This window comes from Oncorhynchus tshawytscha, linkage group LG24, assembly GCF_018296145.1.
Source record: "Oncorhynchus tshawytscha isolate Ot180627B linkage group LG24, Otsh_v2.0, whole genome shotgun sequence".
Taxonomy (NCBI): Eukaryota; Metazoa; Chordata; class Actinopteri; order Salmoniformes; family Salmonidae; genus Oncorhynchus; species Oncorhynchus tshawytscha.
The window spans coordinates 15,152,308-15,180,142 of NC_056452.1; the positions used below are offsets into that span (position 1 = coordinate 15,152,308).

Below are 27,835 nucleotides of genomic sequence, written 5' to 3' on the forward strand. Positions count from 1 at the left end.
TGCTTGGGGACATTTAATATGTGTTATTGTACACAGGAAACACAAAAAAAAAACATGAGGTAAAAAACAAGTTACCCCTATAGAGCTCCAGGTTGTGATTTCTTCTGAAAGAAATGCATACAGTTCCTGGTTATTTAATCCTATGCCCCTCTTAAAAAGGGGGAAACACCATAGAGCCGGTTTCAAAACACATCAATATCTATGTTGATAGTTTCTTGATACGTGGAGAAATGTCTGGGGGAGAAATGTCGTCTTTGAAGGTGGTTTTTATATGGGCAGCAGTAGGAGAAATAAATACATATTGCTTGGGTTACCATCAAGCACACTTTGACAATGCTATGCAGCAGCCTTCTGACTTCTCTCTATAGCCATCCTCTCAAGGCGCTCTGTGTAGAACCCGTTGAAATCCAACCTATGGAATCAAATTCAAAGCAGTTTTTACTAGGATTGTAACTATCTTAGCATATCCATTCAAGCAACTATCTATAGACCAGGAGTTTCCCACTCCGGTCCTGGAGAGCTGCGGGGTACGCAGGTTTTTGTTCCAGCCCGGCACTAACACACCCATTTCCAATAACCAACTTCTCACAGTGTTCAGTCTGGACCTTGATCAGTTGAATCAGGTGTGTGGGTGCTGGGCAGCAACAAAAGCGTGCGTAGCCAGTATCTCTCCAGTACCAGAGATAGACCTGTGCAGTAGTATACCCACCGGTAGATGATGTTAATCATGCTGTGCTCACAGTCGTTGGTGCTGTAGACGCTGAGCTTGTCCAGCAGGTCCAGGAGCAGTGTGCTGAAGTTGCTGTCAAACTTGCTGATGGTGGCTTCGAAGCACGAGTCTGACTGCAGGGCGTCCATGTGCTCCGCTAGGAACTGATGACGGGGAACAACGACATACAGTTGAAGTCGGAGGTTTACATACACCTTTACCAAATACATTTAAACTCAGTTTTTCACAATTCCTGACATTTAATCCTAGTAAAAATGCCTTGTCTTAGGTCAGTTAGGATCACCACTTTATTTTATGGATGTGAAATGTCAGAATAATAGTACAGAATGATTTATTTCAGCTTTTATTTATTTCATCACATTCCCAGTGGGTCAGAAGTTTAAATACACTCAATTAGTATTTGGTAGCATTGCCTTTAAATTGTTTAATTTTGGTCAAACGGTTCAGGTAGCCTTCCAAAAGCTTCCTACAATAAGTTGGGTGAATTTTGGCCCATTCCTCCTGACAGAGCTGGTGTAACTGAGTCAGGTTTGTAGGCCTCCTTGCTCACACACGCTTTTTCAGTTCTGCCCACAAATTTATAGGATTGAGGTCAGGGCTTTGTGATGTCCACTCCAATACCTTGACTTTGTTGTCCTTAATCCATTTGGCCACAACTTTGGAAGTATGCTTGGGGTCATTGTCCATTTGGAAAACCCATTTGTGACCAAGCTTTAACTTTCTGACCGAGGTCTTGAGATGTTGCTTCAATATATCCACATCATTTTCCTACCTCATGATGCCATCTATTTTGTGAAATGCACCAGTCCCTCCTGCAGCAAAGCACCCCCACAACATGATGCTGCCACCCCCATGCTTCATGGTTGGACACCTACACCACCCGATGTCACAGGAAGGCCAAAAAGATCAAGGACAACAACCACCCGAGCCACTGCCTGTTCACCCCGCTATCATCCAGAAGGCGGGGTCCGTACAGGTGCATCAAAGCTGGGACCAAGGGACTGAAAAACAGCTTCTATCTCAAGACCATCAAACTGTTAAACAGCCATCACTAACATTGAGTGGCTGCTGCCAACATACTGACTCAAAATCTCTAGCCACTTTAATAATTAAAAATTGGATGTAATAAATGTATCACTAGTCACTTTAAATAATGCCACTTTATATAATGTTTACATACCCTACATTACTCATCTCATATGTATATACTGTACTCTATACCATCTACTGCATCTTGTCTATGCCGTTCGGCCACCGCTCATCCATATATTTATATTTACCTATTCTTATTCATTCCTTTACACTTGTGTGTATAAGGTGTTGTTGTGAAATTGTTACTTGTTAGATATTACTGCATGGTCGGAACTAGAAGCACAAGCATTTCGCTACACTTACATTAACATCTGCTAACCATGTGTATGTGACCAATAAAATTTGAAAGCCTCCCCCTTTTCCTCCAAACATAACGATGGTCACTATGGCCAAACAGTTCTATTAATGTTTCATCAGACCAGAGGACATTTCTCCAAAAAGTACAATCTTTGTCCCCATGTGCAGTTGCAAACCGTAGTCTGGCTTTTTTTAATGGCGTTTTTTGAGCAGTGGCTTCTTCCTTGCTGAGCGGCCTTTCAGGTTATGTCGATATAGGACTCGTTTTACTGTGGATATAGATACTTATGTACCGGTTTCCTCCAGCATCTTCACAAGGTCTTTTGCTATTGTTCTGGGATTGATTTGCTCGAGGAGACATAACGCGTCACCTTCCTGAGCTTTATAACGTTTGCGTGGTCCCATTATGTTTATACTTGGTTACTATTGTTTGTACAGATGAACGTGGTACCTTCAGGTGTTTGGAAATTGCTCCCAGTGATGAACCAGACTTGTGGAGGTCTACAAGTTTTTTTCTGAGGTCTTGGCTGATTTTTTTTTTTTCCCCCATGATATCAAGCAAATAGGCACTGAGTTTGAAGGTAGGCCTTGAAATGCATCCAAGGGTACACCTCCAATTGACTCAAATGATGTCAATTAGCCTATCAGAAGCTTCGAAGCCATGACATTTTCCGGAATTGTCCAAGCTGTTTAAAGACACAGTCGACTTTGTGTATGTAAACTTCTAACCCACTGGAATTGTGTTACAGTGAATTATAAGTGAAATAATCTGTCTGTAAACAATTGTTGCAAAAAATGACTTGTGTCATGCACAAAGTAGATGTCCTAACCGACTTGCCTAAACTATGGTTTGTTAACAAGAAATGTGTGGAGTGTATGTAAACTTCTGACTTCATCTGTAGGTAAAGACATTTTCTGATTGGGATACAGAAATGTTATATCTGATAGATTGCACTTGAGACAGAATACAAAACATTCATTGACATCTTTACGATACTATTGTATTTGGTTGTTGTTCTATGTAACATACCCAGGTAAAACCCATGTCATACTTTGACGTTTTACCTTTGAAAGCCATGCTTCAAGTTGTCTATAGCAGTGAGTATCTGCTGCAGATGAGTGAGTATGTGTGTAGTTACCTTGGAGGTGAGCCTCTTCTTCTCTTGCTCCACGGTGCGTTCGCTCTGGGTGGGAGGACCCTCCATGGTGCCGTGCTCCAGAGTCAGGCGGTTCATCTCCCGGTCCAGCTTCATGCTCTGGGTGAAGCGCTACACCAGGAAATAGACACACATTTAATAAGGATCAGCAGTGAGAGACACTGTATAGTCACACTGGGGGGAGGGAGGGGACATTTGGCTACATATCACCATACTTCTAATGAGTTGCATGTATTTGTATTTCAATTCAATACCATTACGTGTAAGCTACAACAAGCTGCCTTGACATTCCCAGTTTTTGTAGTTTGCGTTCCACATCCACTAACCTGCATGCAGTTGGTGAACATGACACACACGGACATGAGCTTGGAGAAGATCTTGAGCAGCTCTGGGTTGGTCAGCATGCAGTCCTTCAGGCAGTTGTCCAGGAAGCTGGTGTGATGACAGAGCACGTCGTCTATGTTGGAGGCCTGAGAGAGATAAGATGGACTATATTAGGGCATTCGTGGTCAATGCAGGGCTTGGCATGGTTATGACAGTGTGCACTAAACTGCAGCATGCAGTTATTAGGAGCATATTAAATGAATGTAATATTGAAAATGAGGACTGGAAAAAAACGTTTGGCCGCAACAATCTTAGGTCAAAGCAAAGAAAATGCTTGTGGCTGACATTGGTAATGGATGCCAATCTACTACACTAGGCACAGAACAATTATGCCACAAGTAGCTATAGGCTGATACATGATAGCACTGAATGCTATCAAGGTGAGGAGCAGCCTTGGTTACTTTCCACGCACAGATTTCAGGTTGTTCTCCATGATATGCCAGGTGGGCTCCATGACTTCAAACATCATGTAGTACTGGATGTTCTGGACAAAGTTCAGCATGCGCTGTCTCAGGGCAAACGCTGCTGCAAACCTTCAGGGAGGAGGAAACCAGATAGCTTATATTAGAACTTGCTATTAGGAAGTTGGCACTAAGAGGAACAAACAAGGAAGTTAAGTGAAGAAGTTTCGTCAACTCACCACTTGGCTCTGTGCAAGGCGTACTGCTTGGCTGTTTTGTTGCTGATCCACACGTTGCACAACAGCCTCTCGACATGTTTGCAGTAAAAAATGTGACGGAATAGCATCTGGTATCTCGTAAGCGCTTTCCTAGAAAAATACAAACTCTGAATCAGACAGAACACATGGTTATAGTATTGGCATTTAGCATGCCAATAGATTGAGGGGGGGGGTTGTCAATAGATTGAGAAAAGCTACATTAGGGTAGAAAAGTATATATTTTTATTTTAATCCCATCTTCAAGTGAGCTTTTTTTTTAGCCTTCATTTAATCAGGAAGTCATACCGAGGTCAGAAGACCTGGCCTTGGATATAGCCCCAGTGTACCGACCTGTTGATGATAAGTGACAGCGGCCACTTGACGATGTAGTCGAAGGAGAAGGCCTCCAGGCCGCTGAGGGCCACCTCGGTGGGGTCGGCATTGATGATGGCCTTCTCCTGCTTGGTCTCGATGGCCAGCACCCGCAGCAGTTGGGTGATCACGTCATGTGGCATCAGGTCAATCTAGGAAACCGGACCAGAGGGTGAGTGGAAGAGTTCAGTGTGACGCCCCTCCCAAAACAGCCACATTACATACCAGTTGTTTAACTTAGTCTTTTATATGTATATCCTATAGATCGCAATTTCCCCTCTCCCAAAAAAACACTTTTGTGTCGTCAGCGAACTTGATGGTTGAGTTGGAGATGTGCGTGGCCGGGCAGTCATGGGTGAACAGGGAGTACAGGAGGGGGCTGAACACGCACCCCTGTGGGGCCCCTGTTGAAGATCAGGTGTTGTCTCCCACTTTGCTCAGATATCATATTAAAAACATTTCTCTCCACTATGGCAAAATGTGTAGAATTGCAGAAAATGTACTCTAAAGATGCTTCTGGCATCCAAAAGGCTAGGGCCGGCTCTGACTGCATGTGTGGTTATGGATGTGGGTACGCAGACCCATGAGCGCCTCATGATGAGTTCAGATTTTTGGTGGCCCCCACCTCCATCAAAGTTGCCCATCCCTGCTATACAATTGTGATTCTGCCCCTCAGCAATTGTCTATTACTGTGCTAGAGTGCAGCTATAAGAAATGGTTGAATGCAGTGAACAGCAATGGACGCACCATTTGAATAACAAGATAATAAATGACTTTAGATTCACCTCAAAGTAGTGCCCCCAGCTGCTGTAAGCAAATGTTAATATGCTCAGACATATTTTGGGAAGGTTACACAAAATTCATCATAATGCATGTATGAAAGGATATTTAAAATCATACCGTGCAGTATGCATTTAGGTCATGATGCTTGAACTAAACCCATTTACAAAACTGAAACTGAATGAATAAGGTAACCACTAGATGGTGCTGCTGTTATCAAGATAGTATCAATTCCAGACTGGTACTCCTCTAGGATATTTAATCAATAAGGTCAGAGGGGTTTGATATATGGCCAACATACCACGGCTAAGAGCTGTTCTTGGTCACGACGCAATGCAGAGTGCCTGGAGACAGCGGTCTAAGGCACTGTATCTCAGTGAGGCGCCACTACAGACACCCTGGTTTGAATCCAGGCTGTTTCACAACCGGCCGTGATTGGGAGTCCCATAGGACGGCACACAATTGGCCCAGCGTCGTCTGGGTTTGGCCGGTGTAGGCCGTCATTGTAAATAAGAATGTCTTCTTAACTGACTTGCCTAGTTAAATAAAGATTACATTTAAAATAAATAAAAACCTGGTTTATAATTACCTTCAGGTCATCTTTGAATGGGTCTGTGTTAGCAGTACTCATCCTCAGAGCCAGCTCTAGCAAGGCCTCCAGTCTGGGAGGGACAATGTCATCCACTGGCTTTTTCAGCTCCTCTTCTGTCAGATCCATGAAATGGACAAAGAAATCTCCCTTGTCCATTAAGAAGTAGTGCTTGATTGACCTAGGAAGAATACACATTTTAGCATACAACTGAACAACAACTTCTCCCTCAATGTGAGCAAGACAAAGGAGATGATCGTGGACTATAGGAAAAGGAGGGCCGAACAGGCCTCCATTAACATCGAAGGGGCTGAAGTGGAGCGGGTCGAGAGTTTCAAGTTTCTTGGTGACCACATCACCAACGAACATTCATGGTCCAAACACACCAAGACAGTTGTGACGAGGGTATGACAACACCCTTTCCCCTTCGGGAGACTGAAAAGATTTGGCATGGGTCCCCAGATCCTCAAAATGTTTGACAGATGCACCATCGAAGAGCATCCTGACCAGTTGCATCACCGCCTGGTTTGGCAACTGCTCGGGATCTGACCGTAAGGCGCTACAGAGGGTCGTGTGTACGGCCCAGAACATCACTGGGGCCAAGCTTCCTGCCATCCAGGACCTATATAATAGGCGGTGTCAGAGGAACGACAAAAATGTTTTGTCAAAGACTCCAGTCACCCAAGTCATAGACTGTTCTCTCTGCTACCGCACGGGAAGCTGTACCGGAGCGCCAAGTCTAGGTCCAAAAGGCTCCCTAACAGCTTATACCTCCAAGCCATAAGATTGCTGAACAATTAATCAAATGGCCACCCAGACTATTTACATTGACGCTCCCCTTTGTTTTTATATTGCTGCTACTCGCTGTCTATTAGCTATGCATAGTCACTTTACAATTGACCTTGACTAACCTGTACACCCGCACATTGACTCTGTACCGGTAACCCCTGTATATAGCCTTGTTATTGTTATGTAATATATTTGTTACATAAAAAAAATATTTAAAAAATAACTTTAGTTTATTTCGTAAATATGTTCTTAACTCTATTTCTTGAACTGCATTGTTGCATTTTAATTTGAGCATACCAAATCAGAAATACCCTATCAAACTTGAATTATCTATTTATGGTTGTGTTGTTGTTGTTTACCTAAGGCGTGCGACCAGCTCCTTCTCCTCCATCAGGAAGTCTAGAAGGACCTTGCTGGCGTAGTAGTATGATTTTTCTATCTGCTCCACGTAGGCTCTCTCCTTGAGAGTGTAGAGGATCTCCTTAGCATCGGGACATGTCACGTCCCGGCCACACTCTCTCACCACGTTGAGGTACTTCCCTATAGAACAGGATGAGAAGAAGAAAAAAAACAGACACAAAAACTCCACTACAAATGATCAGGACCTTGATACTCCTTGTTTTCTACACTATAAGAAAACACTGTGAATTGCACTGGCCATGGTCAGGATGCACTAAAAGGGTGACCTGAGCAAATCTGATGCGAACAGTATGATGCGTCTTACCTGTACTTAAAATTTTGTCTGCCATTTTCTGAAGAAAGGATGGAATTCTGTGCTGTACGATTGTGTACCGCTGATCCCAATACTTGTCGTTGTAGTCCTCCTGGATCTTCTCTTTCTGTAGCTCGTGCTCTTCAACCATGAACTCACTATGAAGACAAAATAAATCACAAAAAACATGAACAAAACTAACTAATTATGTAAAAATCTAAAATTGCCATAACTCATGTCCAAGTCTGTGACATAATTTATTTATTTGAACCTTTATTTTACTAGGCAAGTCAGTTAAGAACAAATTCTTATTTTCAATGACGGCCTAGGAACAGTGGGTTAACTGCCTGTTCAGGGGCAGAACGACAGATTTGTACCTTGTCAGCTCGGGGATTCGAACTTGCAACCTTTCGGTTACTAGTCCAACGCTCTAACCACTAGGCTACCCTGACATAATAGAGAAGTACCTATTTGATTAAATGGTAGAAATGAAGAAATGTGGGAAATTAGTTGCGTGACAAAAAAAAAACGATACCTGTAAGGGTCCTTGATGATGCCTCTATAGATCCATTTCTCCAGTATCTCAAAGTAAGGGACACTGGCTGCTTTCGTGAGGTATAGGCACAGTTCCTGGGCTTGACTGTCTCCAGTGTAGTTGAAGGTACGATCGTGAAGGAGGCTCAACGTCGACCCACCCATACAGTCTCCCTTGTCCACCGAGGAGGCTTTGAGAAGCAGAACATGCAACCCACTGATTATCTTTTTCTTTTTTACTAGGGGCACTTTTTTACTTTGGGCAGTCTGCAACAACATACCACACACGACCATCTCATCCTCATAGACCACTGGACAAGACAATATCGGCATAACACCTCTGACAGATCTATCTAAAAATCAATAACACAATTGAATGTCCAAAAGTGCAATGCAGATATAGCTACCAACGAACCAGAATATATATATGATTGTGTGTATATATGATTGTGTGTATATATGTATGCATGCATGTATACGAAATGGAATCAAGAAATTCTACAAATTAACTTTTAACAAGGCACACCTGTTAATTGAAATGCATTCCAGGTGACTACCTCATGAAGCTGGTTGAGAGAATGCCAAGCGTGTGCAAAGCTGTCATCAAGGCAAAGGGTGGCTACTTTGAAGAAACTAAAATCTAAAATATATTTTGATTTGTTTAACACTTTTTAGTTACTACATGATTCCATGCGTTATTTCAGGAACTGCAATGCTGCTGGGTTTTTCATGCTCAACAGTTTCCCCTGTGTATAAAGAATGGTCCACCACCCAAAGGACATTCTGCCAACTTGACAAAACTGTAGGAAGCATTGGAGTCAACACAGGCCAGCATCCCTGTGGAACGCTTTCGACACCTTGTAGAGTCCATGCCCCGACAAATTGAGTTTGTTCTGAGGGCAAAGGGGACAGGTGCAACTCAATATTAGGAAGGTGTTCCCTAATGTTTGGTATACTCCGTTTATATATACAATTTATTGTATTGTATGATCATAACAGCTTTACCAATGGAAGCTAGGATCTCCATGGTCCTCATGGTAGGCTGGATATAGAACCAGAGCTTCTGCAGGGAGAGCATGCCCTGCCTGTGGAGGTGCTCCAGCTGGGTCACCAGGATCAAGTACTCCTTCATCAGGGTCCTCATGGCCGCCGTCAGGGCGTGGTTCACCTGGCCGTACTCAAAGGACGACTTCTCCTCAGTGAAGCTGCCAGACATAAACACAGCAAAACTGTTATACCAGACAAAACACAAACAAATTGTTTGACAACGCAAGCCACGTGATACATCCCCAGATGGTGTAAGGATCACAACTTGAGTCCCGCAGAAACAAAACAAAGTTAAGTATCTAGACAGTGTACAAATCATTAGGAACACCGGCTCTTTCCATGACAGACTGACCAGGTGAATCCAGGTGAACGCTATGATCCCTTACCGATGTCACTTGTTAAATCCACTTCAAAATCACTGTAGATGAAGGGGAGGAGACAGGTTAAAGAAGGCTTTTTAATCCTTGAGAGGGTGGTAGTAGGTGCCAGTCGCACCAGTTTGTGTCAAGAACTGCAACACTGCTGGGTTTTTCACACTCAACAGTTTCCTGTGTGTATCAAGAATGCTTCACCACCCAAAGGACATCCAGCCAACTTGACACAACTGTGGGAAGCATTAGTCAACATGGGCCAGCATCCCTGTGGAATGCTTTTGACACCTTGTAGAGTCCGTGCCCTGATGAATTGAGGCTGTTCCGAGTGCAAAGGGGGGGTGTAATTCAATATTAGGAAAGGCCTTAATGTTTTGTACACTCAGTGTATATTTCCTTGTTAAAGTTCACTCACCGTGTTATAGTAGAGTAGTATGAGGCGACTGGTAGTATCCTGTTGACCAGCTCCTTGATGGACATGTCAAGGCTGGGGTCAATGATGAAGGAGCGGTTCTGCCTCCCGAGGACAGGCTGGGCTGTGATGTCTCTGCCATCCACACCGATCAGCACAAACAACAGATCATCAACCAAAGCCTGCTCCTGGGCTGGCAGGGGCATTGTACCTGATCATAAAACACCAAAGAGATTTGAGGTACATTTTCACACATTTCCTTATTGCATTCACTACATAAGAATGAGCAGTCGCTGCCTTCAGAAAATATTCACACCCCTTGACTTTTTCCACATTTTGTTATCTTGCAGCCTGAATTTAAAAAGGATTAAATATAGATTTTGTGTCACTGGCCTACACACAATACCCCATAATGTCAAAGTGGAATGTTGTTTTTAGAAATTGTTACAAATGTATTAAAACCAAATAGCTAAAATGTGTTGAGTCAATAAGTATTCAACATCTTCGTTAAGGCAAGCCTAAATAAGTTTAGGAGTAAAAATGGATTAAAACAAGTCATATAAATAGTTGCATTGGATCACTCTTTGTGCAATAGTGTTTAACATGATTTTTGAATGACTACCTCACCCTACACACAGAGATGAGGTAAAAAAAAAACTGACATTGAATATCCCTATGAGCATGGTGAAGTTATTAATTACACTTTGGATGGTGTATCAATACACCCAGTCACTACAAAGATACAGGCGTCCTTCCTAACTCAGTTGCCGTTGAGGAAGGAGTCCGCTCAGGGATTTCACCATGAGACCAATGGCGTCTTTAAAACTGATAGAGTTTATGGCTGTGATAGGAGATTACTGAGGAGATTACTGAGGATGGATCAACAACATTGCAGTTACTCCGCAATACTAACCTTATTGACAGCGTGAAAATAAGGAAGCCTGTACAGAATACAAATATTCCAAAACTTGAATCCTGTTTGCAACAAGGCACTAAAGTAATACTGCAAATAAATTTAGCAAAGCAATTCACTTCATGTCCTGAATATAAGTGTTATGTTTGGGGAAAATCCTATACAACACATTACTGAGTACCACTCTCCATATTTTCGAGCAGAGTAGATGCTGCATTATGTTATGGGTATGCTTCTAATCGTTAAGGACGGGGAAGTTTGAGGATAAAAAAGAAATGGAATGGAGCTAAGCACAGGCAATATCTTAGAAGAAAACCTGATTCCGTCTGCTTTCCACCAGACACTGGGAGATGAATTCACCTTTCAGCAGGACAATGACCTAAAACACAAGGCCAATTATACACTGGAGTTGCTTACCAAGAAGACAGTGAATGTTCCTGAGTGGACAAGTTACAGTTTTGACTGAAATCTGCTATAAAAATCTATGGCAAGACATGAAAATGGTTGTCAAGCAATGATCAATTTGACAGAGCTTGAAGAATTTGTAAAATAATAAATGTGCAAATATTGTACAATCCAGGTGTGCAAAGCTCTTAGAGACTTACCCAGAAAGACTCACAGCTGTAATCGCTGCCAAAGGTGATTCTAACATGTATTGACTCAGGGGTGTGAATACTTATGTAAATTTGATATTTCTGTATTTAATTTTCAATAAATTAGCAAACATTTCTAAAAACCTTTTTCACTTTGTCATTTTGGGGGTATTGTGTGTAGATAGGTGAGAAAAATAATACATTTGATCAATTTAGAATTCCGTCTGTAAAAACAAAATGTGGAATAAGTCCGGGGTAATGAATACTTTCTGAAGGCACTGTATGCACAAACTTCATGAAATCTATCAAAATGTGTCAGACATATGAAGATCATTCATACCAACAGCCACTGCTGGGTCTCCTCCTGCTGGTGTGGCACCGGTGATGAAGTCCCCAATCAGAGCAGGCCGGTCATACACCCAGTTTGGAAACACTGGGTTGGGCTGAGTGGGGTTCTTTTTGTTGTGTCTGTCCCTCAGCATCTTTCGTGTGACTTCAGCCGACTGTACAGATGGAGGACAAGTAGTAGAACTTACAGATGTATTCAACTTTAGCCTTTTCAAAACTATTTGGTCCGGCCCACTTGAAGTAGTCATACGCCGTGGGCCAGGAGTTTTTTCTGACTACATGACTTCACCAGGAAAAACTCCAGACCCTACTTTACAACTATGTAACAGACTATAAAAAGGGCCAGAAAATATCCTGTCCCTAATTATAAGTAACCTTTAAAATGATGTGAGTACACACCTGGGGCACGTTGGAGCTGGCAGTGACGTTTCCCAGCTTCTTGCGCAGCTCTTCCAGTTCCTGCATTGACATCTTGGTGCTGGTTGGAGGGATAGCAAAGGTTGTGCTTGTACTTGATGTCACATTACCAGTTGCTTCAGACCTTTCTTTGGCATTCTGCTGCAGACATTGGAGCGTCTGTAATATATTAAAACACAACACATTGTTATTGGGACATAATACTGTACTTTAAATTAAACAGTGTAGGAATTGTCAGCATCTGAGTAACATATGCAAAATGATTACCTCTTTGTCCTCGCTAAGCTTTGATAGGAGGTAGACCAGTGGGTCCAGGTTGCGGACATTTTTTGACTTGAGCTCATCATATTTCCTTAGGAAGTCCTCTGGCGTCTTTGAATATTCTACTATTTTGACCTGAGAATGAAAGTTGAATTAGTCAAGGCTATTGGTAGAAAGAGCATAAACCTTTACAAAATTGGCCAATAATTTCCCCATCAATCACCTTTGCACTGTGTGCAGACACTGTTGTGGTGACATATGGTGTCCTGTTCTTCTGCAGTAAATCAATATACACTTCTGCTCCATCACCTCCTCGCACATGAAGCAGACTGAGCAGCTCGTTGACGTCATGATGTATCCGAAACTCACTCATGGCTAAGGCTGTTGAAATGAGAAAGGTCAATAACTAAATAATCCATCCTCTGTCAAGTTCAACTCTAACAGCTTATCAGTTTAATAATGACATGATGGCAGTTAATAGTTAAAGCATGCAAATGTATAAATGAATGTGGCTGATTGCTATCTATCAATATGTCCCTCCCCTCCACCCTCGTATTGATGTTGCAGCTTCTCTGGCTACATAGGGACACAACTGATGATGCTTTAGATTCTAGTGGCTTCCCTTTCTGGCTTTAGTATAACGAATTGAGCTGGCTAGACCAAATAGCTTGCTAACTATTTCCTTAATTAGCTAGTTATGAAGCTAGCTTGATGGTCTTCAAATTGACCCAATTTGGTCGAGCTAGATAGCTAACTAACTAGCCAACCACTTTTAGCAAGCACGTTAGCGAAACTACTAGAGTCGGGTCTGAAAATAGAGCTTGCTAGCGAACATTTTAGCTACCTGGTTAGCTATATAAACTGAATATTGAAATGTATTATCTGGAAACACTTAGCGAGTAAAGGATGATTAAAAACATAAAAATTGATAGCACATTACCTGAAGCCACTGTTGACTAACAAGCAGTTACCGCCAACTGTCTGGCAACACAACATGTACTGTTTCAGATCTTTCATAATAAATGTTTTTAGATTAAAATAATTTAATAAAGTGCTTAATATAAGGAGATGTACAACATCAACAGAGAACACATTTTTCATGTAAATACTAACTATAGTATGACTGAAAATAACATTTATATTTAAACAATGAACTCTTATTTTGGAGGGGGAAAACGACATAGCGGAAGTATACAGTAATGACGTTCCAACCCGGAAGAATTGTCCTCTTCTGATTAACGTTTGAATAAACAAGAATGGCCAATTTGTTTTAGCAAAACATTGCAAGCGATGTTACTAAAAAATATCGTATATTTCAACTAATAAATATAGATGTCTTGTAAGGCATGGACATGAGCGAATGTGTGTAACAACGCCCTAATGTCAGCCACCTTGTTGGATAAAAAGAACCCCGTTGTGTTCACGAATCGGTAGGAATTATTGTTACCCTGCAGTGTGGTTGTTTTTGACGAAGGAAATATGGCTGAATTGCACGTTGTGGAGCAGAGTGGTACTAGCACTATAGAACAAACCGAGCACCGTGATGTCCGAGGCTCTGTTCGGCTGGCTTCGTCCAGTCTCATGGTTCCGCCGCGGAGTAGCTTTCCCACCAGTCCCGGGGTATCGAGTACTAGCAGAGTAGTGTTTGGGTTCCCAATGAGAAGCAACCCCAGTTCCCCGTCAGAGCCAGCAGAGAAACCCGGATCCCGCTGGGTTCGCCTCAATGTTGGTGGAACCTGCTTTGTCACAACCAAACAGACATTGTGCAGGGACCCCAAATCGTTCCTGTACCGATTGTGTCAAGAAGATCCGGATTTGGACTCTGATAAGGTAACATAATCTACCATAAAAAGGTGCATCAATGTAGCATTCATAATGCATTGCCACTGTGAAGATCATGCATGAGATTACACCCATCACCTTAAGCTAAAGTGTTTGAAAATTGTAACACTCATCAAAGTCTACTGCTCAGCCATTTGATAGTAATGTATGATTTGATCTGCATGTGAAGAAGCACCAGAAAAACATTTATCTGACACTAATGGCAGGCATGCAATGGCCTTTTTTTCAAACTTTTATAAATATCTTAGGATGAGACCGGTGCATACCTGATTGACAGAGATCCCACATACTTTGGCCCCATTCTGAATTACCTGCGACATGGGAAACTGATCATGGACAAGAACCTAGCAGAAGAAGGTAAGACTGTCTAAATAATAGTTCAAAAAGATTGTCAAATACAATCCCGATCACACACCATGCTTTTATTTAGAAGCAATGTGATTCTGCAGATGTGTGATACAGGCCCTTTCCTTATTAGTATCATGCCACTAAACTATTGGTTGGCTGTCTCAGGTGTCCTTGAGGAGGCGGAGTTCTACAATATTGCGTCATTGGTGAGGCTGGTAAAGGAGAGGATACGGGACAACGAGAACAGGACATCTCAGGTATGCCAGGGAAAGGCAGACAGGATGAATGGAAAAGGCCTTAGTCTGGGATGGATGATGGCATTGATGCTGTGAAATAACACATGCTAAACCAAACACTAACATTTCAGAGGATGAATGTGTTTACAAGTCTGTGTTTGTGTGTATACTGGCACACGCGCACACACACACACCACTCACTGTTCCAAAGCAAAACACCTACCTGCTAATTAACCCTAATGTGCTCTGGTAGACACTTGTCACTGTGTGGAAACAGGGGCTTTTATTGTAGTATCTGTTTTTCTCTCAGGGCCCAGTGAAACATGTGTACCGGGTGCTGCAGTGCCAAGAGGAAGAGCTCACCCAGATGGTGTCCACCATGTCAGACGGTTGGAAGTTTGAGCAGGTGGGCCTAGTAGTCGTCATGTAATACTTGTCTTTAAATCCATAGGTCGTTGGTGGTAAATCTGGTAATGTCCATACCTTTTTCCAGTGCCTTAAAATGTTCTTGTGAAGTTGACTTTTTAAGCTAATTCACAATCTCGCTCACCCTTTCCCCATCTCCCCTCACAGCTCATAAGCATCGGCTCGTCCTACAACTATGGCAATGAGGACCAGGCTGAATTCCTGTGTGTGGTTTCCCGGGAGCTCAACAACTCCACTAACGGCATTGTCATCGAGCCCACTGAGAAGGCCAAGGTGAGATCAGCTGCTGAGAGTGTCTGTGAGTCATGTGTTAGGCATGAAGTCAGAAGATTCTCACATGTAGGGATAGTTCACTGCGACATCAAAGTTTGTCAGGCATTTTCAGACTTCAAAAATGGTGTAATGTATAGATGAGGCCTCGTCCCACGTCATCGGTTGTGTAGATTGAGCTTCACTGTTTTTTTTAACCCTAAGTTAATGGAAATGGTAGGCACTGAATATTTTGAAATCAGCTGGTGCCTAATCTCGGAAACCCAGAGCTAAAATATTGCGTAATTACGTCAGATGCTCGATCGAGTTCGAAAAAGATACTAGAAAGAAGAGCGGAAGCAGAGCAGTAGCTGCATCCCCCTCTGCCTGCTAGTTGTGGGCAAGTTTATGTGCCAATTGGCCCCTCCCCTTCTTAAAAAGAAAAAAATGCAAACCTCTGTGAGATTGATTTTTTAATTTTTTCGAATGATCAGTGACGGAAAAATCTGTGCAGGGTCATTCGATGTCCTTTCAGCAAGCCACGACACCCGTCATCTCAGCGATTGTTCAGAAACAGATAAGATGAGCATTGCAGAAACATTATTTTGTTGCAATATAATTTGATATCGGAGGAATTGCACCCAAATTGGCCATTCATTTATTTATTTATTTATATAATATTAAATTAATGATAGTATCTAATTTGGACCAAACTTTTTTTTCTAACAATGAGTAAGACATGAGGAATCCAACAAGTTGTCAAAAGCCATCCACAGACCACCCACATCCCACGCCAATCCCACCCCAACAAGTATAAACTACAGTATCAGTTGTCTGTTTGACAAGTAGTATGATGCTACGGCTCAGAGTATTGTTTCTTCATCCTATACAATGTATTCTCCGTGAATTTGTTGATGTTTCTTTCCCCTGTTCAGAGCAATGTGTGATTTAAGTTGTTTATGTCCCATCCTACATCATGATATTAGGTGTTCTGAACACTAGATGGTGCTGTTCCTGCTATTAGGTTATTATTGTTAAAGGGATAGTTCATCCAAATTACAAATTGGTTTTCTTACCCTGTAAGCAGTCTATGGATCAGGTATGACAACAACCTATGCTTTGGTTTGCAGGTGACGCACACTCACTCACACAATAGACACACATAAGCTATCACACATACTCACACACACACACACACACAGAGAGCCAATGCTGCTGTCACATGTAATAGAGACATTGAACCACTGGACTCTTCCTGTTACACACTATCAGGTTCTAATTCTCAGAGTAAAACACAACGGACACTATGACAGCTCAAACCAAGTTTATTCTTCCCAGAGGATCAATACAGCTGCATTAGAAGATGATATATTCACACAAGCACTGATATTTAAGACTTCCTCCTGAGTCTCCTCCTACACATCTGAACCGCCAATGCATCTCTGTTTGCGAGACAGAACCTTAGTGATATCTGTTCTTCCTCACTTCATCTGACCTGACCTCTGCCCCAAAGTGCTCACTCCTCCCCAACTCATGGCTGTCATGGTGCCTGGTACCAGACTGTATCTCTTCTCCTCCCAGAGGATCCTTCCCATAGGATCCCTGATGGCTAACAATAACATATCCTGACATAATGTAAACGTTATACATTACCCTCTCTCCTTCAGTGACATAAGTATATTTCATATTCTCAGAACCCAACAACACTGTGTATTAAAATACTGTATCCCCAACATAGCTCATTCTAATATTTCTGCTACTGTAAATTGTATTTTATTTACAGTGTTTATACACCCCACATGTTTATGTACTGAATTCTTGCGATAGCTCACTCTCATATCTACTGCAATGCATATCATTCTTAGTATATCTTGTGTAAATTCTCCCGGTATACATATGTATAGATTGCATTTTGATTACTACTACAATGCTATTTGGGTGATTAATTGGATTTGTCCCGCCGTTCTCGATCTGTTATTTATTTTATATATACACTACATGACCAAAAGTATGTGGACAGCTGTTTGTCCACATACTTTTCATTCTCATTCCAAAATCATGGGCATTAATATGGAGTTGGTCCCCCTTCTGAGTGACTCAGTGGTCACTCAGTGCTAGCTGTGTCACTAGAGATCCTGGTTCAATTCCAGGCTCTGTCGCAGCTGGCCGCGACCGAGAGACCCATGGGGGGTGCACAATTGGCCCAGCGTCGTCCGGATTAGGGGAGGGTTTGGCCAGCAGGGATGTTCTTGTCCCATTGCGCTCCAGCGACTCCTGTGGTGGGCCGGGCGCAGTGCCTGCTGACACGGTCGCTAGGTGTACGGCGTTTCCTCCGACACATTGGTGCGGATGGGTTAAGCAGGTGTTGTGTGAAGAAGCAGTGCGGCTTGGCTGGGTTGTGTTTCAGAGGACACACGGCTCTCAACCTTTGCATCTCCCGAGTCCGTACGGGAGTTGCAGCGACGGGAGAGTCCGTACGGGAGTTGCAGCGATGAGACAAGACTGTAACTACCACTTGGATCCCACGAAATTGGGGAGAAAAAAATAACAATCGTCTAGAATGTCATTGTATGCTGTAGCATTAAGATTTCCCTTCACTGGAACTAAGAAGCCTAGCCCAAACTAGAGGTCGACCGATTTATGATTTTAACGCCGATACCGATATCGATTATTGGAGGACCAAAAAACCCGATACAATTGCAACAATACTGAATGAACACTTATCTTAACTTTTAATATAATTCATCAATAAAATGAATTTAGCCTCAAATAAATAATGAAACATATTCAATTTGGTTTAAATCATGCAAAACAAAGTGTTGGAGAAGAAAGTAAAAGTGCGATATGTGCCGTGTAAGAAAGCTAACGTTTAAGTTCCTTGCTCAGAACATGAGAACATATGAAAGCTGGTGGTTCCTTTTAACATGAGTCTTCAATATTCCCAGGTAGGAAGTTTTAGGTTGTAGTTATTATAGCAATCATAGGACTATTTCTCTCTATACCATTTGTATTTCATTAACCTTTGACTATTGGATGTTCTTATAGGCACTTTAGTATTGCCAGTATAGCATCCGTCCTTCTCCTCGCTCCTACCTGGGCTCGAACCAGGAACACATCGACAGCCAGCCTCGAAGCACCATTACCCATCGCTCCACAAAAGCCGCGGCCCTTGCATGGGAAAGGGGAACAACCACTCCAAGTCTCAGAGTGAGTGATGTTTGAAACGCTATTAGCGGGCACCCCGCTAACTAGCTAGCCATTTCACATCGGTTACACCAGCCTAATCTCAGGAGTTGATAGGCTTGAAGTCATAAACAGTTCAATGCTTGAAGCATTGCGAAGTGCTGCTGGCAAAACAAATGAATGAATGAATGCTTACGAGCCTGCTCTGCCTATCATCGCTCAGACTGCTCTATCAAATCATAGTCTTAATTATAACATAATAACACACAGAAATACGAGCCTTAAATCATTAATATGGTCGAATCCGGGATACTATCATCTCGAAAACAAGACGTTTATTCTTTCAATGAAATACGGAACCGTTCCTTATTTTTTCTAACGGGTGGCATCCATAAGTCTAAATTCCTGTTACATTGCACAACCTTTGATGTTATGTCATAATTACGTACAATTCTGGCAAATTAGGTGGCCCAAACTGTTGCATTTACACTGACTCTGCGTGCAATGAACGTAAGAGAAGTGACACAATTTCACCTGGTTAATATTGCCTGCTAACCTGGATTTCTTTTAGCTAAATATGCAGGTTTAAAAATATATACTTCTGTGTATTGATTTTAAGAAAGACATTGATGTTTATGGTTAGGTACATATTGGAGCAACGATACGCACCTCATCAATTATATGCAACGAGAAAGGACACGCTAGATAAACTAGTAATATCATCAACCATGTGTAGTTAACTAGTGATTATGATTCATTGTTTTTTATGAGATAAGTTTAATGCTAGCTAGCAACTTACCTTGGCTTACTGCAAGGCAGGCTCCTCGTGGAGTGCAATGTAATCAGGTGGTTAGAGTGTTGGACTAGTTAACTGTAAGGTTGCAGGATTGAATCCCCCGAGCTGACAAGGTAAAAATCTGTCGTTCTGCCCTTGAACAAGGCAGTTGTTCACTGTTCCTAGGCCGTCATTGAAAATAAGAATGTGTTCTTAACTGTGGTTAGAGAATGACAAGTGTGCAAAGCTGTCATCAAGGCAAAGGGTGGCTACTTTGAAGAATCAAAAATATTTTGGGGTTTGTTTAATACTTTTTTTGGTTACTACATGATTCCATATCTGTTATTTCATATTTTTGATGTCTTCACTATTATTCTACAATGTAGAAATTAGTAAAAACTAAAGAATAACCCTTGAATGAGTAGGTGTGTCCAAACTTTTATATATATATATATATTATTTGTACTTGTTTGACATTTTACTGCATTGTTAGTAGCTAGTAACATAAGCATTTCGCTTCACCCACTACAACACATGCTAAACTGTGTACGCAACCAATACATTTTGGTTTGATTTAGATTTTTGTTTCCTTTCACACTGTTTGAAATACTAACTTTTTTTCCCTAGGTAAACAAAACCAAAACATGAGTTTCTTTCATACCTGGTTCATAGACTGTTACAGGGTAAGAAAACCAACATGTAATTTGGGTGAACTATCTCTTTAACAATGGGGAGGGAGGGATTCTTTAAAAAAAATGATCACCTAATAGGAGGAACAACATCATCTAGTGGTCAGAACCTGGTCATATCAGGATGTAGGATGGGGCATAAACCCAACAACTTCAATGATGAATTTCTCAGAACATGGTACAAAAATATCACCATATTCACTAAGAATACATTACACAAGATGAACAAACAATACTCCGAGCCGCAGCTCCATACTACTTGTCAAACTGATACTGTATACTCATTGTTGGGGTCAGATTGGCGTGAGGTGTATGGGGGGGTCTGCGGGTTGCTTTACACCATTTTGTTGGATTCCTCATGTCTACCCCAATGTAGGAAAAACGTTCGGTTTAAATCGGATGTTCGGTACTATATTTAATTTGATATGATTCCTATAAATTTAAAATGGCCAATTTTGGGTGCAATCAATTGGCTTAATTTCTCAGAGATCAAACACGTTTTTGTCGTTGAACAGACTGTAAAAACACCAGCAACTCAGCTCCAAGTGATTATAATTTGGGAAAGCTGTTCCAAAGTATTTCCATGCATAAGAGGGAGAGATGCGATCGTATACAAATGTAAGCAAGGTTTGAAATAGTTTTATTTAAATATTATATATGTTTGGACTTCTTGCGCTCAATTTGCTGTCAACAACATATTTGTCGTCATGATCCGGCCCCCTGACCATCCTCTCAAGAAAGAATCAGCCAGCGGATGAATCTAGTTGATGATCCCTGATCTAGACGGATGCATTTTCTCTCCTTACAGATCCTCCAGGAGAGAGGTTCACGGATGTGATGAGACTCCCAGGCCTGAGCTCACCCTGCTCAGCTCATGTGACATTTCCTGATGTCCCCTGCACCACCTCAGCCACGGTCCAAACCTTCACCTGTTTCACCTCCCCCTCCTCTGGGTGTGCCTTTCCACAGTGGGGGGTTCCCATCCCCCTCCCCTACAGTGCTGCAACATAACCCCATCGTCATTTCTTATTCTCAGTTATATTCATGAACATTTTGAGGGATTCTGAAGAGATGGCAATAGAGTATTATTAAATGTTGTCTGTTGTCATAAATTGGCATTTGAAGATTCAGGTTTTGCCCCTGATCATAATCCCCATCTTGTCTATAGTACCTCCACACAGAGCTAAATCATTGTCACCTTCCACATTCAGGTGATCACACAGTTAGTGGGGAGCCCTTTCCTTGTCTGTCCAGCTATGTCGATTTGGCGGAAATCTGTGATAATCTCCTCAGGACTTTCAAAGGACAGAAAAAAAATCTACTGACTGTGACCCGCCCCACCTACAACCTTGAATATCCACCATCTCCACAGCTGGAGCTCCAAGACAGTTCATAGTCGCTTTGGAGGCTGAAGGCAGAGAGGTGGGGCTAAGGACAATGAAGCCACCAGAATCTTCTACAGCCCTCAAATTCAAATCTGGACCTCAATCTGGACCCCCCTCACCCCCCATTCTTCCCCCTCTAATCAGGGACAGATTTAAACTTGGGACACGAGGTGGGTGCAATTTTAATTATCAGGTAGAACAGAAAACCAGCAGTAGTATGGACCTTGTAGGGTAAGATTTGAATAACCCTGTTCTACAGCATCTCTTCTCTTTTGGTCATCTTGTGCAGTCAGTCCTGGTCTCACACAAACGCTTTCATAATAAAACTAGAGGATAGTGGGGAGGAACAGACCTTTGTCTAACAGAGGCCACCCCACCGTGGTTCATCAGTGACTTTCACTGCTGAGTGCTGAGCATCCATCACACTGAGCATCCATTTTTCTTTTTGGCTCGGGTCAAAGTCCTTTGTCACCGGGAGGGCACATCTTTTTTTTTGTTCTTTTTTTTTTGCAGCCGTGCTAGTGATGTTTCAGTGCAAAAGAAAACACACAACTTAAAAGACTAAACCACACACATGTACACAATTGTCAGGCATGTGAGGAATATAAATCTATATATAATGAAATTATATGGAGAAAATGAATGCAAATGATTAATATTTGTCATATGTTTGTGTAGTATGGTGAGTTCATTCCATTGGGGGAGGACATATCACTCCTCTTGGTGTTTCCCCATTGACAAAGGTGTACGTTTGTGTATGCACTGCCTCTCTGCTATACGTCAATGATTGGAAATATGATCAGCGACCCAGAGTTTTTCAATGACACAACTTCTAAGTCGATTTTTCTGTTCCTTTGTAACCCTTTCAAACGATCCTTATTTCTCGCAGCTCTGTGTTCTCTTTGCATATCTTACAATTGTAATCGGAGATAAGAGACGGGTTACAGAAAAGCTGTGATGGCATGTGTCCAGTACAGTGTGCCTGTTGGACCTGTGATCATCTGTAATCTGCCTAGCCTTTGTTTCATTTTCATGCCAATTATCACTCACTGTGCATTTGCCTGCTACACACCTTGGAGTATGTTCAGTTAACAGCTTTGCTTTACATTTTGGCAGTATGCACTGTTTTGTAACTGGAGTATGCGGAAATGAATATTTGAAATGCATACTCTGGAATTGTTTATAGAGTAGGTATACCCACAGGAACATTGGGTATTGAAATTGCCGCATGGATGGGACATTTCAGCTTTTTGAGTTGTAACGTTGGGGGGGAAATAAGGAAATTATACTTTGTTTCTCAACAAGTGTTACATCTCTCTGTGCCAACCAGCAGTGATGGGTACAAGCTTGTCTGGAGTATACTTCTCTTATACGCATATCATTGTCCCAGGAGTAAATCCTGGTATTACCCCTATTTGTACTACATTCTGTCAATTTGACTGTGTACTTAAAATAAGTACCCCATAGGTGATCAATGTCACATAATCTGTACACCTTTTTCCTGTGTATAATGAATATTTGGTGCAATTATGTTATATCGGCATGTGTAAGAATGCGTTCAACTTAAAAACCACACCCCAAAATAATTACCTGTGCTGTCGTTATGCTCCTTGACTTTTTTTTTTTGTGTGACTTTCCCCCCTATGTTGTGCAATTCTACTACTAAACTGGGACAACTGCAGTAGCGCACAGACTGTGTTGCTGGAAGAATGACTGACTCTCTGATAGAGGCTCTTTTTCTCCTCTTTGGGGGTTGTTCTCTTTCCCTTTGTCTGTCTGTGTCCAGTGTTGTGCCTTTTGACCTGTGTTGTGCACAGTTGTTGCCCCCCTCTGGCTTTTGAGGCTCCTCTCGCATTGGAAATGAAACGCTACGAGGCACCGAGGGACCCGTGTGGCGTGGTTCCTCTGTTGGTTCGATCTCCCGTTATTTAGTCAGTGAGAGAAACTCCTGGAATAGACCTTGACCGAGCCTATTCTTCCGTCATTTGTTTGTCGCTGCATTCCTTTGTTTTCTTTCCTGTCATAAATGTGTGTAGACTATAGGTGCAGTTGGCCTTGTAAGTTTACCCCACAACTAGCTGAGAGGCAGAGAACAGGAGACCGTGGTTGTAGTTGTGATTTTATCTCAGTAAAAGGGTCCTTCCACCAAGTCGGTGCCTTTTGAGATGTGTAACTTGGTGAAACAATAACATTTTGATTTCACCTCATTTTTACATTCTGTCATAAAGAGCCCGTTTTCTCATCTTTAATTGTTTTTTTAATGCCTATATTAAGTGCCAAATAAAGTAACAGGGTTGACGATTTCATCTTAAATCAGCCATAACTCCACTTGTGACAGGGGAAATTGAAAGTTGTGTGCAACAGGGAGGGGCAATTGGAACGCAAGCTTCACAAAAAACATAATTGTTAAAACACTTCTAACCTGTGTATCTATGGTAACAGGGTTGACGTGTTATGTTTTCCACAACAAAACACCAGGAAATGCAGAGTAGAGACAGCTGACTGGATTTTACACAATGATTTGACTATTTGATGTTCAATGTTTCTTTTGAAAAAAATTTTTTTTTAAAGGAATAGTTTCACCATAAAATGAGATTAGTTTACATAACAGGCTTGAATTTCAAATGTATTTTTCTTAAAATTAATCACTAATCCTATGAAATAATAAACTTCAGAAATTGATTTGTCAAAGCAACAAAATAACTAGGGCTTTACAATGGTGAAAACTTGAATCTTCCTGGAAGTCAGAAGGTGCATGGTTGGACAGGTCCAATTGCTGAATTTTGCCCTTTTAATAAGTCTTTATTCAAACATTTTTAAATATTGAATTCTCCATGTGGTCTATATTAAAGGGCACATCAGGCATTTAAAATTCAATATTGGTTGGTGCACAATTTCACTTAAAATATCAAAGGGACGCAAAAAGCACTCATTTCGTGGAACGAACCACAGCCAACAGTGCACTTTTCTTTCGGGAAAATGGCAAGACATGTTTATTTGTCTTTCTCTCTTGAATTGCATGTTTAAGGCAACTTATGCTGTCTGTTTTGATCCCCATGACAATTACACTGACAGAACTTTTTGTTGTTGTTGTTGATGTATGCATTCACTTTGAAGCACTTATTTTTCACTCCAGTGAACCCAAAGTTCTCCTTTGACATTTACTTGTTTCCTTTTATACTTGCAGATTGGTTCATCCAATTTTGAAATTGAACTTTGCTTGGATACAAACGATCATTGCAAAAAAACAGTGTTTTCCCCTATCACTGCACTATTCCGATATTTGTGCTATTTGAACACATCTGCAAAAACACATGCAGTGTACTACAGAATACAATGTTGTGTACTGGAGTTTGTCGGACATCTGTGTTAGTGCAAACTGTATATGGCGCATGGTTGGAGAGCAGAGGGAGGCATGGCTGTAGTAGGTGTACATTTCTTGTGTGGAACAGTGAGTCTGCAACTAGAAGTATTCTCTAATCATGTTTTGTTTCTGTTGTTTTTGTGTCATGTCAATTTAACAGTTGCTAAAAAAACAAATAACTAGTTTAAAGTTAACCTCACTAAATTAAGACTCTTTTGTCTATTGAAAACTGAACACGTCTTGCAGACTACAACCTTGGATTTAGTATTGACTCAAACTACAAGTCCACACGCAAAATGAAGAGAGGATCATTTTAATCCGGGCTCCTTCTACCATAGTTAATCTGTAACATCTGCATGTGTTTATACACATACATACTTGTACACACATTTTAGATGTACTGAAAACTTAAATTATTTTGAATGTATTAATTTATTAACAATATTCATGTCATGTGACTATTGTCAATGGAGACTGTGGAGAACTATTTTGAAGCTGAAACAACATTTTGTCTGATTTTTCCGTTCCCTTTTATTTATTTTATATTTTGGAATTTTGTCTACCAATGCCGTTTTTTTCAATTGAATAATTTTAACAAAATCCAGTCTGGTTTTTAATTATAAAATGTGTCTCTGTGTTTCAAAATGTGTGTGTAACTTGTTTTTGTACAGCTGTTTAAGTTTGTGTGTGTGTGTGTGTGAAAGTGGATTTAAAGGTCTTATACCACCTCAAATATTATATTTCATCATTTTAGAAAAGTGAACAAATCCACAAGAAATTCATACACTTTCTGATTTAGCCTATTATTGGGTCCCCGTCCCAAATAGCTGCATGTTTCAGTATCAAACTTCACACATAAACCAAGAGATTAGCCTTTACAAGTAGCCTGAGGCTGCTGCAACCTGGTGTCAGAGCATTTTGTATTATTATGTACGTAAATCAGAGACACTCCATTTAGTATGTTACATTTCGTATGGTATGTATTCATTTGTGGTTGTCCGTCACCCATTTTGTAAGATATGTTACGAATTTGTAAAATGTACTATCCACTTCATTTTCGAACACTTTTAAAACATGGAAGCCAAACGCGGAAACTGTGGATACAACTTACTCCATGCTCGCGCATTATCATATGCAGGTCACTAGAAATCCCTACATTAGCATGATTCTGTTTGCCGATACATACTGACTAAATACACCATTTCACTGTCCTGTTATTGTGCCTGGACCATGTAGGCTAAACTGCAGAGAAAATAACTGATCAAAATGGTTGCCCAATCAGGCAGGCTAGATGCAGTTATTTCTAAATGAATATGCATTGAAAATGCCAGGCTTTTGATCGATTATTCAAATGACATAGGCTATTAACTGCAGTTTACAGCCTAGACTAGAGTTGTGTACTCACTTGAAAACAAAATGTTTCATTACATTGTGTTGTTGTAGGATACCTTTCTTTGTCCCTAAAAAAACTGAAACAATAGGGTAGCTTTTCGAGCTGCATACCTGGGTACTGGGAGGAAGCGCGCTCAGCTTCGGGAGTGTACATATTGTAGGCTACGATTTCATTATCTGATCACTTTTTTTCTTTTTTCGCTGTGTAAATTGAATGGATATCTTCACTAGATTATTAAGCCTAACATTGAGTTTATGAATTATGGGCTAATATGCATACGCTTCTAATTTAGGTTATAGTCTACATCTCGAGCCTGTCTGACTTTGTTCTGTTGCACAATTGTGCACCTGGCCTTCGCAACCAGGGCTTTTCCTCTTAAATCTCAAGAGTCTCAAAGCCATACTACAAAAACTGGTTGTAAACTTATTTCAATTCATTTTCTTTAGCCTACTAATAGCCTTTTGGAGGATAGATGCGTGCTTGCTTGTGCATGCTAAATGTAAGATGGGCAGGGAGTTGGAAAGGAGAAGGCCATATTTTCCTATAGCAGTCCTATCTTAATACCGGGCTACATCCTGATAAAGTGGCCTGCTAATGTACCTTTCTGGACATTCTAAACAGTCGAGAATAGACCCAAACTGATCCAAATGGTTGCATAATCAGACCTAGGTTGTAGGCCTCTGCAGTTACTTCAGCATGAAACAAAACAGGACTTTAGGGCGGATATTAAAATTAGGCTGTAAACTGCAGTGATGTAGGCTATGGTCAAATAATTGTGTACTCACAATTGCACTATGTTAGCCCTGTTATAATAATTGTCAAAAACGTAGGCCTAGAGGCCAAATCAATAGTGGTGCTTTGTGAGCCCGGGTACCACAGAGCGCAGCAGAATGCACTACAGATCTACCATTACATCATGTGTTAATGATTCTTTTTTTGCACTTTTGACAGGTAAATATTTATCCTAAAACTAATATTTAGCTTCTTACTTTTAGCTACACATCACTTCTATTCTAGCTGTTCCCGTGCACTGCAGGCTATAGGCTACACAAGGCTCTGCAATAGACCATTCCAATAGGCTAGAAAAGCTATTGGAACAGTCATTTTTTATACTAGGCCTAATAGCCTATTCAGGGAAAGAAGCAGGCTTGCTCTTGATAATTGCTGAATGTAAAACAGGCCTACAGCATAGAAAATGCATGTCGGGGAAGGTTGAGGAAAGAAGGTGCATCGGTGTGATCCCTTTTGGCCAGTTATGATAACATTGTTGCACAGGACATACAGAGAGATGAGCAAAGTGAAAAAGGAGACCCAAAGGAATTGGGGAAAATGGAAGCCACTTGCAAACCACTTGAGCAGCGAGGCAATGACATGCTGTAAAATAATTGCTACATTTAAATAAGAGTTACTATATAATTTTTTATAAGGCCTACATGTACAGTACCGTACCAGTCAAAAGTTTGGACACACCTACACATTCTAGGGTTTT

The 27,835-nt window shown here is 41.3% G+C and overlaps 2 protein-coding genes across 3 annotated transcripts; one reads left to right on the forward strand and one right to left on the reverse strand.

Moving 5' to 3' along the window:
• On the reverse strand, window positions 1-14,007 carry LOC112223618 (gamma-tubulin complex component 2). Of its 2 annotated transcripts, none has more exons than XM_042305364.1 (18): window positions 13,989-14,007; window positions 12,680-12,837; window positions 12,463-12,591; window positions 12,178-12,354; window positions 11,771-11,933; window positions 9,928-10,135; window positions 9,100-9,299; window positions 8,096-8,285; window positions 7,573-7,718; window positions 7,208-7,388; window positions 6,060-6,240; window positions 4,670-4,842; window positions 4,301-4,429; window positions 4,073-4,193; window positions 3,603-3,746; window positions 3,259-3,387; window positions 710-873; window positions 1-412 (listed from the first exon to the last, which is right to left on the reverse strand). In XM_042305364.1, exons 2-18 carry the CDS (start codon window positions 12,827-12,829, stop codon window positions 337-339), a joined length of 2,661 nt encoding a protein of 886 aa, XP_042161298.1. In that variant the 5' UTR covers window positions 12,830-12,837; window positions 13,989-14,007; the 3' UTR covers window positions 1-336. The 2 variants fall into 2 exon arrangements, with proteins under 2 accessions (XP_042161298.1, XP_024242476.1); XM_024386708.2 differs by lacking the exon at window positions 13,989-14,007 and adding an exon at window positions 13,397-13,511.
• On the forward strand, window positions 13,660-23,193 carry kctd2 (potassium channel tetramerization domain containing 2). The gene is made up of 6 exons (XM_024386709.2): window positions 13,660-14,286; window positions 14,547-14,655; window positions 14,812-14,903; window positions 15,193-15,288; window positions 15,456-15,581; window positions 21,013-23,193. The coding sequence occupies exons 1-6, from the start codon at window positions 13,936-13,938 to the stop codon at window positions 21,040-21,042; spliced, it is 804 nt and encodes a 267-aa protein (XP_024242477.1). The 5' UTR covers window positions 13,660-13,935; the 3' UTR covers window positions 21,043-23,193.
• Window positions 23,194-27,835: the final 4,642 nt, after the last annotated feature.

What these genes read in the sequence shown, in the direction of transcription:
- LOC112223618 (XM_042305364.1), bottom strand. Translation starts at nt 12,829, where the DNA reads ATGAGTGAGTTTCGGATACATCATGACGTCAACGAGCTGCTCAGTCTG. An exon ending in AGCTTAGCGAGGACAAAGAG is followed by an intron (nt 12,355 to 12,462) that starts GTAATCATTTTG and finishes AATATATTACAG; the next exon opens with ACGCTCCAATGTCTGCAGCA. An exon ending in AGACCCAGCAGTGGCTGTTG is followed by an intron (nt 10,136 to 11,770) that starts GTATGAATGATC and finishes TTTTATGATCAG; the next exon opens with GTACAATGCCCCTGCCAGCC.
- kctd2 (XM_024386709.2), top strand. Translation starts at nt 13,936, where the DNA reads ATGGCTGAATTGCACGTTGTGGAGCAGAGTGGTACTAGCACTATAGAA. An exon ending in CAAGAACCTAGCAGAAGAAG is followed by an intron (nt 14,656 to 14,811) that starts GTAAGACTGTCT and finishes TGGCTGTCTCAG; the next exon opens with GTGTCCTTGAGGAGGCGGAG. An exon ending in ACGGTTGGAAGTTTGAGCAG is followed by an intron (nt 15,289 to 15,455) that starts GTGGGCCTAGTA and finishes CTCCCCTCACAG; the next exon opens with CTCATAAGCATCGGCTCGTC.